This window comes from Labrus bergylta, chromosome 12 (genome assembly GCF_963930695.1).
Source record: "Labrus bergylta chromosome 12, fLabBer1.1, whole genome shotgun sequence".
Classification (NCBI taxonomy): Eukaryota; Metazoa; Chordata; class Actinopteri; order Labriformes; family Labridae; genus Labrus; species Labrus bergylta.
The window spans coordinates 28,623,025-28,639,270 of NC_089206.1; the positions used below are offsets into that span (position 1 = coordinate 28,623,025).

Sequence of the window (16,246 nt, forward strand, 5' to 3'; positions counted from 1 at the left end):
ATACTGAAAGCCTAGCTTCTCCGCTTCTTTACTCATATTATACTTATAACACAATCTCCACCTGTTACAATTTACTTGTATCATTTTCAATAAATTGAGTATCTTTTAATTTTGTGTACCTGATTGATGACAAAAACCATACATTCCCTTGTATTTGATGTACAAAAAGATTATATTCCATATCAGAGCAATGTGTTAGCATAGTGGTTCCCAAAGTGGGTGTTGAGACCCCCCAGGGAGTTGTGAGACGCTGAGAAGGGGGTCGCGAGAGGCCTTCCATAACCAAATGCATTTTCTTAAATGATTTCAAATTGCATATTTTACTGAATATATGAAAAAAAGGAGTGAAGTTTAAAATACGATAGTCGTTATTTAAGATTTATGCTGAAATGAAAGCAATATCTATAAAAAACATCCTTTAAATGTAAGTTTGCACATAACTGCAACAATGTATGTGTCTGTTGCTCCCTGTGAATAAAAAATACACACATACATCACCTGTGTGTCTGCTTATTACATTTTGTACATCCACTCAGTCTGTTTATGCATGAAGATTACTTATGTTCTGCTTTTAGCCTTTCATACAATAAATAATTCAAACAGGGACAGAGGGGGTCTCCAGTCTCTGGCACAGTTACTTTGGGGGTCCCAAGCTGAAATGTTTAGAAACCTCTGTGTTAGCATACAGTCTGAAATACACCTTGCATTAAAAAGTAACACTACATATACTCATATCACACAATGACAAGAATTGAAAACCTTTAATGATTTTGCAAATAATATTTTCATCGGGATAAATAAAACATAGAAATTGCAAACATGCTTGTCCACCAATCTTTTCTTCTGCCTTTTTTCTTCTGTAAAAATTGTACATTATGACTCTGAAAAATGAAATGAATTAATTTCTTGAAACGCAAACTATAGTAGTCCAACTATATTTATTTTTTTAACATTATACTATTTGAAAAAAAAGAAAGAAAATTAGGTATGTGACGTACCGAGAGTCAGGATGGAAGTGTTTAACATTTCACTTACAAATGCAAAATGTAGCGGTGCGTTTTGAACTGTATTGTGAATCCTCACTGCTGCATGCCACACAGCCGCACGCACACACACGCGCACACACACACACGTGCGCACACACGCACGCACACACACACACACACACACAAAAGAGAACCTTTTAGTGACAGCAGAACAGTATATTAAAAGAGACAAATCTGGGATATTTACACTAAATCACAGGAACATGGAGGACACTGCCTTTCAGGGAGGGTGATGTTGTAGAAATGTCAACATGTGGTAAGGTGGGGGGGAGGGGCGGGGCAAAGCACACAGCCTGAAACAAAACAAAAGGGTTTGGACTCTGGCAAACACACATCTTCTTCATTTAGCTCATGCTCAGCTGTGCTCATATTTTCAAGAACAATTAACAAAAAAAAAAAAAAAACAGAGCACAAAGGATTGGTATTTTTGTGAAAAAGAAAACCTTCCAGCAGGTTCAACACAACAATTACAGCTAAATATGTGAGTTGGAAACAAATCTTTGAGGATCAAGCTCCTATGAAAATTCCCCTGTCATCCAGTTATGATAACAACTTCACCAAGCTTATAAAACCTCGCTGAAAACCACGCCTGTACGGCACCACAGTGCTGATAATATCACACTTTGATATAAACTCTGTGGTTGTTGAAAGAACCCCACCCAGAACAAGGACCACAAAGTGCTAGCATTGTAAAATCGAGGACAGAGATGTATCAGGTGAATTTGACAAGGTGCAGTGATAGAGCTTCAATAAATAAGCCCTTGACATAGCTTTGTTTGCTGAGCACCCAGGAGGTGCCATGTTTGTGAAGGGGTTCAGTCAGGGGGAAAAAAAGAAGGAAAAAAAAGACTACAGCATTTTGCTTATTCGTAGTGTTACATAAAGTTGACGGTCATCTCTCCTCACACACGCAAAAACACTCATAAACAACACCCAATCAGTCCATTCTCTCCAAAGCTGCTTCTTTCTCTTCCTCTCTCTGATGCAGGTATGATCAGGCAGATGCTGTGTTTACATGGCTTCCATCGCCCAGCGCTGCAGGTCCTCCATGTCGTCCTCATCCTCCTCTTTCTTGGCTATAGAAAGTGAACAGAAGAAAAACATCCACACAGTGAGTCATATGAATGGATTTGTACTGTCATGTTTAGCTGATCTCAGCTTGTTTACCAACATCCTCTGGAATCTCCAGAGAGACAAAGGTATACTGCAACAGCTGAGCTTAAAGCAAAAGATGGACTTATTTTGTGATAAGTAAGAGAATTTAATTATTGTTCTGATTATTGAAATCTTGGCCCTGAAAATGTGTAATAGTTTTCTGTATGTGTGTAAGACACAGTCTGTTTTGGTTTTCTTTTTTTTTTTTTTGGGGGGGGGGGGGGTTCCCCACAGAGAAAAAGGGTTTAAATTGTCTACCTGTGTGACAGTTTCTATTATGTTCAGTGAAGTGTACAACATGCAGTTTGTGTACAGCTGTGTCGCTCTTTTAGTACCATCTGTTTTCACTTTGTGGAGTTTGCACTCCTTCTAGCTGCAGTACGGTAGTTGAGCTTTCAGCCTATGGTGAAAATTATGAAGTACAGACTCATAGCCCGAGAGTTTTGCTACCCACCTCCTCTGGTCTCGTTAACTTTAAGACTCTTTCAATCAAAAGAGCACAAGGTTTAATTACGGAACAATATACCACTGTTTTCTTTTAAATGCACGATTATGACCCAGTGAAGATGTTAAAAAGTTGAGCCCACAACTTCTCTGTTGCGCTCTCTGCTTAGCAGCTTGTAGCAGCCCCACTCTGACATCTCTCTAACCAATGCATGTCCACAGGTCCTGTTTGTGCATGTGATTCAGGCCTGTGTGTGTGAGAAGCATGTCCCTATAAATAACAGTGTAAAACTGAATTTCCCTCAAGGATTAATAAAGGATATCAAAATCAAAAATCAAAAAATATATTGGTCGCACCAGGAAATAGGACAAGCCAACTTTTTAGATGAATAAATAGCTATCAAAAGTGCGTCTCATACACCAGATTTGGATTTCATTTTCTCTACATTGGCTGTTCACAAAAACAGCAGAGGAAGGAGGACAGAAGAGAGGAGGACAGAGCTGCTAGACAGTTTGAGGTAAAAGACTTATCATTTCTAAACTGTCAACCTCAACAGTCTCAGGTAACCAGTAATTAGTTAGTCAGACGATTTGCAGTTATCCTTTGGGGGTTTCCTAATCCAAGAACAAGAAAGTGTTTTAAGTAAGTCTACATCCTAAACAAAAATAAAGTTAGGATATCTCATAAAAGCTTACAATAAATTCATGTGGTGAATTATTTCTATAAATTTGGGTTTGCCTTACAAAAATGCACTCAACAACCTTTTCTCTTTTCATACGTCTAATATTTTACATTTGTTAGATGAATATAATTGCTAATAATATCACCAGCAACAACAAACAGATAACTAGCCTTTGTTGTTATTAGCCTCTCAATTCCAAATAGAAGCATCTGTAATCCGTACAAATGATGAGGCTATAACTGGCAGCCAAAATGCATGTTGTCAGTTCAATCCACACAAACACCATAAAGTGAAACAACTACAACTGCACTTTGACTTCCTGTAGTCTCCACTGTTTACCTGGCAACAACAGCTGAGAAAGAGTGTGCATGTATATCATTTCCCTCACATTTTGACCCAGTCTTTTATATTAGTAAATGCTGGTGAACTTGGACAGTTCTTGTTTGGATTTTTAAGAAGGCACTCACCAGGTCTGGAAGGTAATGAAGTTGAAGGCACATTTGGGAGAGGGACGTTCTCTGGTCCCCCGATCTCCAGGAGGTTTCTATCCAGCTCCTCCTGTTCTAGCTCATCCAACTCAGCCAGAAGCTCATCCTGGAAAAGTCGGCAGTAAACACAAACACAAGGATTAACCTGAGTCATCGTCACTGAAACCACAAAGATAAGGATCCCACCAAGAATATCTCTATTATATATAAAACTGTTTTTCTTTTTAAACTAAGTGTATGATGGCTGTGGCTTAGAGGTAAAGCAGGCTAATGATTGGATTGGCTAAGGATACTGAGTCTGAAATTGCTAACCAAGGCATAACCAACAAGTGTATGAATGTATGTGAATGAAAAGCTGATTATTTGACTTGCACAGCACCTGATTAGTGTATGAATGTGTGTGTGTGTGAATGTTGACATGCAGTGTAAAGCACCTTCAGTTCTGCTGAATTTGTTTTTAATCTCTACCTTGTTTTTCTGGGAGTTAGTGTTGGCTAGCGTAGAAATTCAGAAAGAGAAAATCAATTCTCTTGACCACATTATTCCAGGATAGCTGATTACATATACAGTGGTGATGTTTTTTCAGAGAGTAATATAATTAATAAATAAATACATAATCCTCAATACCAGAGCAGTGACTCGAGAAGCGTAGAGGTTAACTGAATGAGCTCATGCTGGCGGATCCTAGAAGTAGGCTCGGCAGCATCAAGAATGATCATGAACTTCAATTTACGCTTTTTATGTCAACCAACATCGATACGGCATGTTGAAAAACAGAAAAAAACAATAGTTGACAATTTCCTACAAGGCAATGACAATTGCTGATTCTGATTCCCCTAAAACTTGCATATGAAAAAACTAACAAAAATCTCAAAGCTGTCTCCCACCTCATCAAACTCTTCTCCAAAGCCGACAGGTTTAGAGATTGCATCAGAGATTTCCTGGGCTAGCTCCTGCTGCTCTGTAATGTCCTGCATCAGGTCGTCCACCTTGTCAATATCCCTGAAAAAGAAGATTTAGTTGTGATAAATCATTTTGACATATACAGTATACATGCATTTTTTACCTACACACACTGAGAAATAAGGGCATGAACCATTTACAACACATTTTTAACTGCATATGTTGTGCATTGATTACATAAATTCTACGTATTTAAGAAGGGGATAAGTGTGCGTCCTTTTTTCTGTTGGGTTCTTGATATATTTATTTTAGTCATTTGATGCAGTTAAAATCTGGATGTGATCAGGTTCATTCAGGGAGGTATTGCTGGATAATAAAGGTTCTGTTTTTGGCAGGAGCAAAGCATACTTCTGATAATCTTTCTGTTCAATCAGACAACACTACAGTATCTTTAAAATTGCATCAAGGTGATCAATCACTCGAACTGTAAAGAACTTCATCAGTGAATGGTTGATAGATTTTACATGTTTTCGTGGGCAGATTTCATAGCCTTGGCAGCGAAACCCATGTTCTTGAGCACTTCGGTGTTTGTGTTGGCATTCTCCAGAGCTTCTCTCTGGAACTCGATGGTCGACAGCGTGCCGTCAATCTGGGCGAGCTGTTTCTCATACCGCTTCTTTCTTTTTAAAGCCTGCAGAGCCGCTGAGGAGAGAGACAGCAAAGAGAAAAAAAGAGTCAGGATTAGATTGTTACAAAAATAGACTGCTTTGTGAGTATGCAGTTTTATGATATTGAATTAATCTCTTAGTGTTGGGGAACTTTTATCCCCAACAAGGAAGGACACCCTGAGTAAGTGGTTGAGCATTAGCAGATGCAGTCAGCACAACATCTGGTGCTCTGTGGAACCACAATGATCAACCTATGTGGAATTAGAATCTGATCAACAAGGATTTCATCAGAGGGTCCAAAGATAACGTATTATCCCCCTTTTCTACCTTTTCAAACATTCTCCTTTGGTCAAAATATAACATGAATCAAGCACCAGAGGAGGTTTGTGACCCTGTATAAACCAGCTCTCTCAGAACACTCCGTTTTGGTGTGTGTGTCTCTTTAAATGTAATGACCCCCCCCCCCCCCGAGTTTTCCCAGTAGACATCAATCCTCTGTAGCGAGAATAAAAATTTCAGACCTGCGCAAAAGTTTTGTTCTAGGCTGGGGGTGGAGTCCATGGGGAGATACCAGGGGAGGGGAGGGGATTGTTTTACCAGAATCCCACTGTGACATCACAAGGAGAGCAAATTAGAAACGGAGCATTTTTCTCTGTGTCGTAAGACTTATACAGACCACAAACAAAGGACTGGATGGGTTTATTTCACATGTTGTGGGACAGTAGACACTCAAGTTACCCAAATAAATGTTCAAAAACACTGTCAAAGTGAATTTTTCATAATACGTCCCCTTTAAAACTGGTGCTCGGCGGTTGAAATGTAAAGTAGGAACTAATTAACCGAAGTAGTCACATGACCACAACCACTGAAACAGAGCCGCTGCAGTGAAACTATCAGTATGTGTCATGCTCAGTTGACTCATTATGACCATTGTTGTGGAGGAAGAAATAATTAGGATGACGGACATGCTTACAAAGTAGTCAAGTATTTTTTTTTGTTAATAATGCACTGTAATACCCCTGAAGTCTGAAACTTTATTTCATCAACCTCTTTTGATTCTTTACTTTATGGATGACCTAAAGTGTTAGGTTGAACCAGACAATATGGATTTATATCTCGTCATTGTATCAATAATATTATTCAACCCACTTGTTTTGACATGACACATAGTGGTTGGTCTGTCAATATTTATTTTATTGAAGTAAATCTCAAGGACTACTGGCCATTTGGTGACAAACTGGTCAATTAGACCTTGTCCTGTACCATACTTGTATCTTTATAAGGTATTTAACATTTTGTTGGTGTTAGAATATGGGATTTCAGTTGCTGCCATCATTGTTTGTTTTCTGGCATTACTTGCTATAATATTCATTTAAAGGCAGCTTTAAACCACCTGACCTGAGGACTGTAGGTTTCAATCCAAGGTGCAACCACGCCCACCTTTCTGACAATGACATCACGTCGTTGTACAATGCTGAACCCTTGTCCCAAAACACTGGACCTATATCTGTACTGCCAGACTATCTGTAGACCATTAACTGGAGCTTTACAGTCAACACAGTCGAGTACTTTAATGTTTAAATGGTCAGTGATCGATCAGAGCATGATCACTAGACATATGCTAAGATGACAAGGCCACCATTTCCTGAAACAAAACAAAGATAAACAATAATCAGACCTCTTATTTTGTGTGTAAACCATGTCCGTGATAAAGACGCTGGGAAAGTTAGCCAACTTAGCTAACGTTCAAACGTTTAACGTACCATCACTGAGCGGAGCACTTGATGATAAAGAGTAGAAACTGTATGACTTGTGTCATGGTATCTCACCTCTTTTGTTCTTCGTGCCGTTTTTCTTGGCAATTTGGAGTTCCTGATCGATCTTTTTCTCAAGAAATTCCTGTTTTTTCGTTAGCATCTCTTCCGTTTCTCGGAGTTTCTGGATTGCCTCCTGTGGGCTCGGTCCCTTTCCCCCCTTTCCCCCTCCTCCCAATATCTTACTTATCCACGACATATCTCGGATACTACAACAAGCTTATTAAAAAATATAACAAATATGCTTAAGAAACCAAGAACACACACCTGGCTAGCACGCTGCTAGGCTACACTGATACTTCGCCCAGATTGGGACCTGGAAGGATTGTTGATGTTTTTCTACTTCCTGGATAAGGCCCAATGACGTCATGTTGCCCCGATGAGTGGGGGCCGTTTTTGTTGAAAGTGTCTCCATCTCCTGGCGAAATGGAGCAATAACTAAATACTCATATTGTAGATGAACTTTCCAGTCAGAGAACCTTTACTTTGTTTTATTATTTAAACTCTCTCAAATAAACAGTCATTTTAGGGGAGCCTACTGGAAGTCCAATTTAGTTTTCTTGACTTAAAGCATGAAGCTGTTTGAAATAATAAAAGTTAAGTGTTTGGCCATCAGCACTGCCACACATTAAAATGCTTCCAGAGCATATATTTTGCCTGTTCCCCTTTTTAACTGATATTACAGTAAATTGACATTAATCTATTAGTATAAGTTAATTTATTATTTTTATATATTTTAAAGTGACCCCATCCCCCAAAATATCAGCATGGGCTGAAAGGTTCTGCCCCTCATTGAATTATTATTTTGAGCAGCAACACAAAAACATTCTCATCACAATTGGCTGCATTGTTGAATGAGGAATAAAAGGGTAGTTTTGAAAGAGCAGACAGCAAGGGGGTTTATGTATTTTAATTTATTATGACGCTACAAGATCCATGATGATTGTTCAATCATTTCCTTTCTTTAATACAGTATGTTAATAACTTTGCCATTTTTTTTAAGTATTTTTATTAATATGTACATACAAAAGAGTAACCAATTACCAGGTGATTACATTTTTGTGTGACTGATTCTTTGCATGTGTGGTCGAAGCGCTGTTGCCTTTTTTTTTTTTTTTTTTTTTTTTTTTAAATGTAGTGTGTATTCACAGGTCGGTCTTCATTCCAGCCACCTACATTCCCACCTCTCTTGTCCCTTAGTTCCCTCAGGCAATGGAAAAAAAACATATGTTTCTATTTTTCTAACAACCTCCTTAGATGGCCATGTGATAGTAGAGATAATAAACTGTGTTGTGTCAGTTATCCCACAACCACCAGAGCAAGAAAAAACAAGAGAACGGAAAGGAAACAAAACACACACAAACTGAAAAACCCGACTAAAGATGGTCCCTTATAAGACAGTTTTTTTTTTTTTGCTTATATACCAGCAACACTCAGAAAAAAAAATATAATAAATCCCGGTCATTTCATGCAGACTGCAGATTGGAAATATGAATATAGTGCATTTGAATATTAAAACAGAAGGGTTGTGGGTACATAATAATGTAAGAAAACAAGCAATTAGCTGCTGTAATACACTAGAGGATGTAAATGCAATACTCCATGAACAAAATTAACTACGGTTTCATTCAGTAATGTTCTCTATTGAAAATGTCTGGGAACAATTTGAATGATAAATCCTCTGCTTTATAATGAGACATTTTAACCAGTGCCTGTATCATCCTGCGATAATACTTTCAAATTAAAAGTATTCACTGTGTAAAGTGGATGATGGTTTGAAGAAAATGTTGCTTTTCTTTTTGATCTCGTCCACTGTACCGCATTCACTTGTTTTTAATATAATATTTCTTTTTACTGATTTATAATTTTGCAGATAAATTTAATTACCGTGTACACACACACACACACACACACACACACACACACACACACACACACACACACACACACACACACACACACACACACACACACACACACACACACACACACACACACACACACACACACACACACACACACACACACACACACACACACACACACACACACACACACACACACACACACACACACACACACGATTATCAGGAGTGTTAGTTCTTTCTTATTGAAAATGTAAGTGAGAAAGTTTTAAGACCAAAGAATCAATAAACTATCAATGAAAGACAAATAGCCAGCATGAAGCTACTTTCACTCATCACTAGCTGTTACCTGTGCAAGTTGCGGAAGATCATTTAGGAAGATGGGATGGACGGAAAGAACAGATCAAAGGGGGTGATTTTTCAAAGAAAAAAGAAAAAGGCAAGGCCCATGACAAAAACACTTGCACTGATGGTTTTTTTGGGATCACCTTCCTTCCTTTTAACATGATTTTTTCCCCCATTCAGACAAACCATGACAATATTGCCTTAAATGTTAAAAAAAAGAGAGATCAACATAAACCAACAAGACATCCCCATTGTCGTCATGGACACATCCTCTGGAGCAGGCCATTCGTCCGTCCATCCGTTACTGTGCTCTTGTTTGACTGTGTCTCTACAGGGCCAACTTGCCAACAATGACTCCAATGACAAAAAAGAGCACGCAGAGTGCCAGGAGGCGGGTGCTTAGACCTTCGTCCCTCATGGTTGAGGTTGCCATGGTGGGAGAAGAGTGAGGAGTGGCCATTGAGGTCACCTTTCTCTTCCGCAGCCCGTCGTCTTCCTGCAATAAAGGAAAAAAAAAAAGAGTTATAAATACAGTGAATAAAGTATCGAAGAAACAGTGTACTTACAACAAAGTTTGCCCACCAGAGAGGATTGAGAAGTTGATTCAAATGTAATACATCCCCCTTAAAGGGGTCTTGTTCACCAAATATCCTCCATGTTAGACACAAGTTTTTTGAAAATTGATGGAAAAATCTGTAGACTGTCCATCATTTTCACAGGTAAGGACACTGGTGGAAGACTTAAAATGCAGGGAAATTCCATGCAAAATTACAATGCCACCAAATGACACATAGCACACTTTGCACTGTGATAAGTGACACTATGAGCGAATGCTTGCATGAGCTAAAACTAACATACTCTATGAGTCAACAATGGTCTTTGCTAATGCTAACATAAATGTGCTAACACAAGCACAACACAGTAATTAAGTACCTTGGTTTGGCACATGCAGACAAATCAAATTATTACTGAAATTAAAATGACAGGTAATAACACATGACAGAAATTTTACAAGCCTTTCTGTCAAAAGGACAAACAGCGAGAGTCTAACACAACCTCTGCCCCCAACATAAATGTATATACAAGTTCAGACCTTTTTCCTCACCTTAAGTTGGGAGGACTGATTGATATTAGCGATGGGTCATGATTTTTGACTATCTAAATAGTTAATAATTTGTAAAATAAAAATTCAGAAGCGGAGAAAAATGCAGAGACTTCTGCATCTGTCAAAGAGCTGAGTGTGGAACTCCTTCAAAAAATGTATTAAAATGAGAAGAAATGCAAACTTTGCCAGATAAAACTACTGTATACACATAGAAAATAAAACCAACAGAAGATACAACACATATATGCCTGTCTATCCACCCTGCTCCATACTAGACTCAATTAGCGACAAGATCCGTCCTGTATTTCTGTGCACAGTCTACTTCAACTTACCCTGATCTGTTTGTTTTCTTCCCGTAGCCTCTGGACCTCCATCTGCAGCCGCTTGCACTCCTCCATGATCTTTTTCACCTCTCCATCATCCAGTGAGGCACTGGCTGACTTGGGCAGCACTGAGTGCTCAGTCTTAACAGAGGAGGCAGAGGAATACACAGTTTGGTTGCTTTCATTCTCATGCTGTGGAGAGAGAATGAGGGTGGACGAGGATGAAGGGTTGAGAGTTGAGGGAGAGGAAGGGGATAAGGAGACATGCAGAGACATGGTAAGGAGTTGGATGAAGAATAAATAAATCAGAAATAAAAAAAGCATGAGATGGGTGGTACAGTGATGCATTGCTCATGGGCAGGACAATGAGAAAATACTAGGAGTAAGAAATAAGAAATAACGCTAAGGAAAAATGTAATATGATTTTTCTGTCCAGTTTATAGATCTGAATGGTTGTGCTGGAATATGTATTTGTAAATCAAAAATGAATTATTATTTCAGTAACACAACAAATGCCCATTAACAAAGATGAAGACTTACAGTTTTGTCATTTTCTAGAGGCATCTCAAATGCACATCTCAACTTTGAATCCATCAGCTCTTCAGGCTTTGCCTCCTTCCACTGTGGACGAGAGCATCGACATGAAAAAAAAAAGAGGAGAAGAAGAAAATACAGCCAATGTTCATACACTAACTGTTCAGTAAATGTTGATTATCCATCATTTAAATATAAGTAGGGCTGTCAAATGATTAATGACTGCATTTCAGTAGTTAGTCGGGATTAATCACATTTTTAATCGCTTGTTTAAAATTCCATTATTTCAAATTAAAAAAAAAAAAAATTGTGAAACTTTTATTTTGAATTTTTGTACTGTCTTAAGGTGAGAGTACTTCACATGCTGTTCAAATTCAACCCTGCTTTTATTCTGAAATAAAGTAAGGACCTTCTGGTAGATCGAAGGTTATGACATTAACTTCACCACGGAAAAAGGTAAATGAAAACATGTAAGCTGAGCTGTCTGAGATTTCTTTTCAAGTGAAATGAGACATAACAAAATGCAGCAGTGTCGTTCTTTTACACCATTGTGACTACAGGGTGCCTTAAAGGACAAAATAGAATGTGATTAATCGTGATTCAATATAAGGTATAGTCCTGAAAAGCATAATCTGCGTTTGTTGTGTTATCTACCTCACAAAACAGGTGTGCAACAGCCTGTGCACAGATAGAGACACACACACACATGCTAAATTGAATGTGTGCATTTGTTTAGTGTTTACCCAGTCAAAGCTCAAATTAGATTTTTCTGTGTGTGGATTAAAGCAGATTTGTTATTCACAGAGCGATTTCTATTTTGCGTTTGTAATGTTAATGTACTTAGTTTGGGGGTAACAAATACTGGCATTGAAATGATGCAGCTTTTTACACTGCAGACTTTTGTACTCAGATTTTATAAAGAATTTTTAACAAAATCAGGTTTATCTGACAGCTTGTATTATTATTGGAACTGCAGCTATGTATTTATTTTGGAAACAATAGCCTACATAAATGAGATGCATGGAGATTCATTGTGAATGGTTGTGCTGTTAAAATGCAGAATTGCAGTCATGGTTAAGTGGGGAGGAGAAAGGTTATATTCAAATAGTCTTTTCTTTGTGCCAATTACAAAAATGATCCGATCTGTGACACTGAATCTCTTATCCTATCTGAAACCTTGAGATTTGTGATCCATTGCACTCCTACTGAGCAGGCCTGAGTAAAGTTCAAAAGTATGTAACCAAAGTATGGTTGGAAACAAACAAACACAAAACAGGTCAACAGACACAAAGTTGAAGGTATAAGTACATTTACCCTTCAGCTGAATAAAATGAAAACGTGTTATGTTCTTGTACTTACGACTCCTTCCATATCAGTCATGTCGTACGGAGCGATCATGGACTGAACCATGAATTTATGTTTACTCTTTTCATTTGGGTCGTAGTCAAAAGGCTGTAGCATAACTGTGGGGACAGAAACAATAACAGAATAAATAGCTCAAATAAGGATATAATTAGAATTGAAATGAAGGAAACAAAGTCCTTAGTTGTGACAGTACCATCACTCAAAAAACTACATTATCCAGGTTGTTTTGAATGTTAGAGATTAAGCTTGATTTCCATTATGGAAATGCAGAACATGTTTTTTTTAAGGTGTTCCCACAAACAGAAATCGGATTGCAACTTTGCAAAGAGATGCATTTTGTTTCAGAACTAATCCAAAACTATGTGAAGATTAATGTGATTTTTGGATTAATTATTTCTTCAATTTGAAAACTCTTTAACACTTATAAATGTTCCTGTTTCCTCATTCCTCAATTATCCGTTTGGAAAAAGATAGAACAATTATCCTCAAAGCCAGTGGTTCTCAACTGGTCTAGCCTCAGGACCCACCATCTAGTCCTTCATGAGAAATCATCACCCAAATTTCCAATATATTTAATGAAAACTTGTACAGTTTGGACCACAGATTTAAACTGTTTAAATAGCACCACATAGACTTTTTGACACAATTTCTTTTTCGAGGCACACAATTGTGACCCACTGAAAAACGGCTCTGCGACCCACTTTGTGTCATGTCCCACAAGTTGAGAACCACTGCTTAAGTTACCAAGCACTGACACGGATTTAAAATCATGTCTCCTAATGATTGACCAACAATATTTATAACCCTTTATATTGGTGCGTCATCAGGAAACATGTTGGCTTGACATTGAGCGTGCATTTCTGGAGCTACATCAATTATTTAATATGCTAGCTACTACATTGTGTTCTCCTTCTGTTGCAGCTAGCAATTAAACAGATTACAACATTTGCCAATGTTATTCAAGTTGCATTACTGAGTGATTTGATCTATAAAATGCTTTCTTCAGCTCGGCCATCAGATCAACACTGTGGTGAATTTTTCTTAGATATCAAATACCTAGACCCAAATTAGATTCAGTGTCTGAAAACAAACCACAGAGACTTTCAAATAAACATGTTAAATATCCTAAACATCTCTGAATGAGGTATGTAAAACACATGATGGGTTGACTACAACCAAGCTGTTATGTTGTTAGTAGATGCAAAAAAAATGGTTACTGACCAGAAACATTGATGGAGGTTCCAGCATCAATGACGCCACTGTTTGGACGCACACAGTATCTGCGGGGCGCGGTTGTCTTGACTTTGAAACACACATTTCTCGCTGTGGGGTTGGTGAGCTTCAGAGTGGCCGTGACAACATCTGTAAAGGGACCTGAGGAGGACAAAGAGAAACATCATTAAAGTTGTAACTCAAAGGTGTTTGTCAATTTGTGACACGTGTATAATAGCTTGAGGACTGGAATATTTGGGTCATTTTATTAGCATTACTTGGAATCCTTGGTAAATAATAAAATTAGTTGATATTATACATTTTGAAACAGGTTTGTACACAAAAGATGTGTCTGACAGGAATAATTTGCAAAATATGTTATGAGTAACAACACAGGGCCTGCCATTGCCATTACAATCCTAAATTAAATGTTCAATGACTTAAAAGAGCAGCAATGTGAGCTAGCTTTACTACATTACTCATTGTCTGTCTGTAAAAACGTACTACTTAATAAACAAGTCAACTTTTGTGACACAAGTGCTAATGCTTGTTGCTTTTGTGAATTTCAGACAGTCTCACTCATGTCTGATTAACCATGTTTTATGGCTCCAAAATGACTTAAAATCTTGGTTTAGTAACTGAATCCATTACATTTTTATATCAATAATCAAACAGAAAGGTATTTATCTCTGGATATAGCTAATAAACCTGGCACCCCAGCTCAGTCTATATTTGAAAAACAGTTCTGGAAATGAAAAAGCTGAAGAGGAATTCGAGTTTCACAGTACAAACACAGGGTAAAACTCTTAATAAAATCTGCTAGTTTATAATATTGTGAAATAATCGTAGTAATGAGGCTTGTAAATAATACCCTATTCGTAGAAAATGCTAGAATAGTCACTTATTTACAGTAGGGTTTAAGCAACACTTAAAAAAGGCATAAACGCAGAATGTACATATATTATACAATAATGTTTTACGACAAATGAATATAACAGAATGTGTGAATTAAAGAAATTGGAGTACGGGCCTGCCCTGACGCTGCAATGACAGCTAGCTTATCTAGCTAAATGCTACTAGCTTACTAATTAGCATCGTCGCACACTGTCGTATAACCTGTCACCATCACTGCCGTCGTACACAGAATGTGGAGTAAAGTTAAATAAGTCGTCCTTAAGCTACTATTACAAAAACACACAAGTATATTTTGTATAAAGATGAAATAGTTGAAGCAGGAAACATTACAGTGGAACAGTTTCTAGGCCCTGCCCTCTGCTTTAACGTTACCTCTGAATTTCAGTTCGTGTTGTGGCTCTAGCACCAGGACTTGTTCTGTTCTTGCCATATCCCGGGGCTTCTTCCTTTCTTAACGAAGAGAATAAGTTATTTTCCTGCAGGTAGCCCGGAAAGGTGGTGTAGCTGGCTTCCGAGGAAACGAACCTGCCGTCCACGGTTTTTCTGCGGAGGGGAAGTAGGGGGAGGACGATTATAAATGCAGCACTACTCGGACTGACAGGCCGGCTGACTGACTGCCACCGACAGCTGCTGAAGGCTAAAGAAGCTACTGCTAACTCTGCTGCTAGCAGCGGAGGACGAGGCGGAAAGGAAGGAGGCGAGGAGGAGGGAAACGTCATGTGAGGGGCGGGCTCAGGTGTCCACCGTCAGAGTCACACAGACACATCTCATCTTGGATGTATAACTGACACATAGGATACATGCAAAAGGTTTTAAGAATAACTAACACAGGTGTTCGGCTAACATTACACATGGATGATAATGATCAGAAAGCCATCAAATCTTTGAACAAGGACCATTACCCTACTAGTAATTTGGAAACCCATCAACCCAAAAACATCCTAAATATTATGACCATAAGGTTTTTATTTATTGTTTGATCAGTTGACTGAACGTAGGCTTTTTGCACATGTCCTTTCTAAAAGCAGATAATGAATTACTATTTTATTACAGTAATCTAAGTATGTTTACTTTCTAGCATATTGCATGGTATCACTGCTCAAAAAGACTTCAGGACGGATCATAGGCCTACACTGAAATATTTACAGTCTATGGCCTACACAAATGGATACATCCATTTCCTTGTGCACATGACTTCAGTCTTCTCTTGTGTACTTGGAGCAAAATACTAACCTTAAGCAGAAATCAACCTTTTTCAACTCACCTTCATGACAGCAGTAACAGGCTCTACTACAGAATGTATGAGATCCGGGTGAACATTTTCCACAGCCTACCCAATCTTTTGTTGCCTTGTAATTCTAAAACAGCTTTAAAAAAAACA

General features: G+C 38.2%; 2 protein-coding genes across 3 annotated transcripts; both read right to left on the bottom strand.

Annotated features, from left to right (window-relative positions):
* Window positions 1-746: 746 nt before the first annotated feature.
* On the bottom strand, window positions 747-7,546 carry LOC109987145 (charged multivesicular body protein 4b). Its single transcript, XM_020638143.3, has 5 exons — window positions 7,217-7,546; window positions 5,244-5,421; window positions 4,704-4,818; window positions 3,796-3,922; window positions 747-2,122 (listed from the first exon to the last, which is right to left on the bottom strand). Exons 1-5 carry the CDS (start codon window positions 7,398-7,400, stop codon window positions 2,058-2,060), a joined length of 669 nt encoding a protein of 222 aa, XP_020493799.1. The 5' UTR covers window positions 7,401-7,546; the 3' UTR covers window positions 747-2,057.
* Window positions 7,547-8,096: 550 nt separating this feature from the next.
* On the bottom strand, window positions 8,097-15,541 carry LOC109987144 (vesicle-associated membrane protein-associated protein B/C). 2 transcript variants are annotated; one of them, XM_020638141.3, is made up of 6 exons: window positions 15,238-15,541; window positions 13,960-14,112; window positions 12,733-12,836; window positions 11,380-11,460; window positions 10,849-10,980; window positions 8,097-9,907 (listed from the first exon to the last, which is right to left on the bottom strand). In XM_020638141.3, the coding sequence occupies exons 1-6, from the start codon at window positions 15,293-15,295 to the stop codon at window positions 9,740-9,742; spliced, it is 696 nt and encodes a 231-aa protein (XP_020493797.1). In that variant the 5' UTR covers window positions 15,296-15,541; the 3' UTR covers window positions 8,097-9,739. The 2 variants fall into 2 exon arrangements, with proteins under 2 accessions (XP_020493797.1, XP_020493796.1); XM_020638140.3 differs by having other exon boundaries at window positions 10,849-11,031; window positions 15,238-15,540.
* Between the last annotated feature and the right edge of the window lie 705 nt (window positions 15,542-16,246).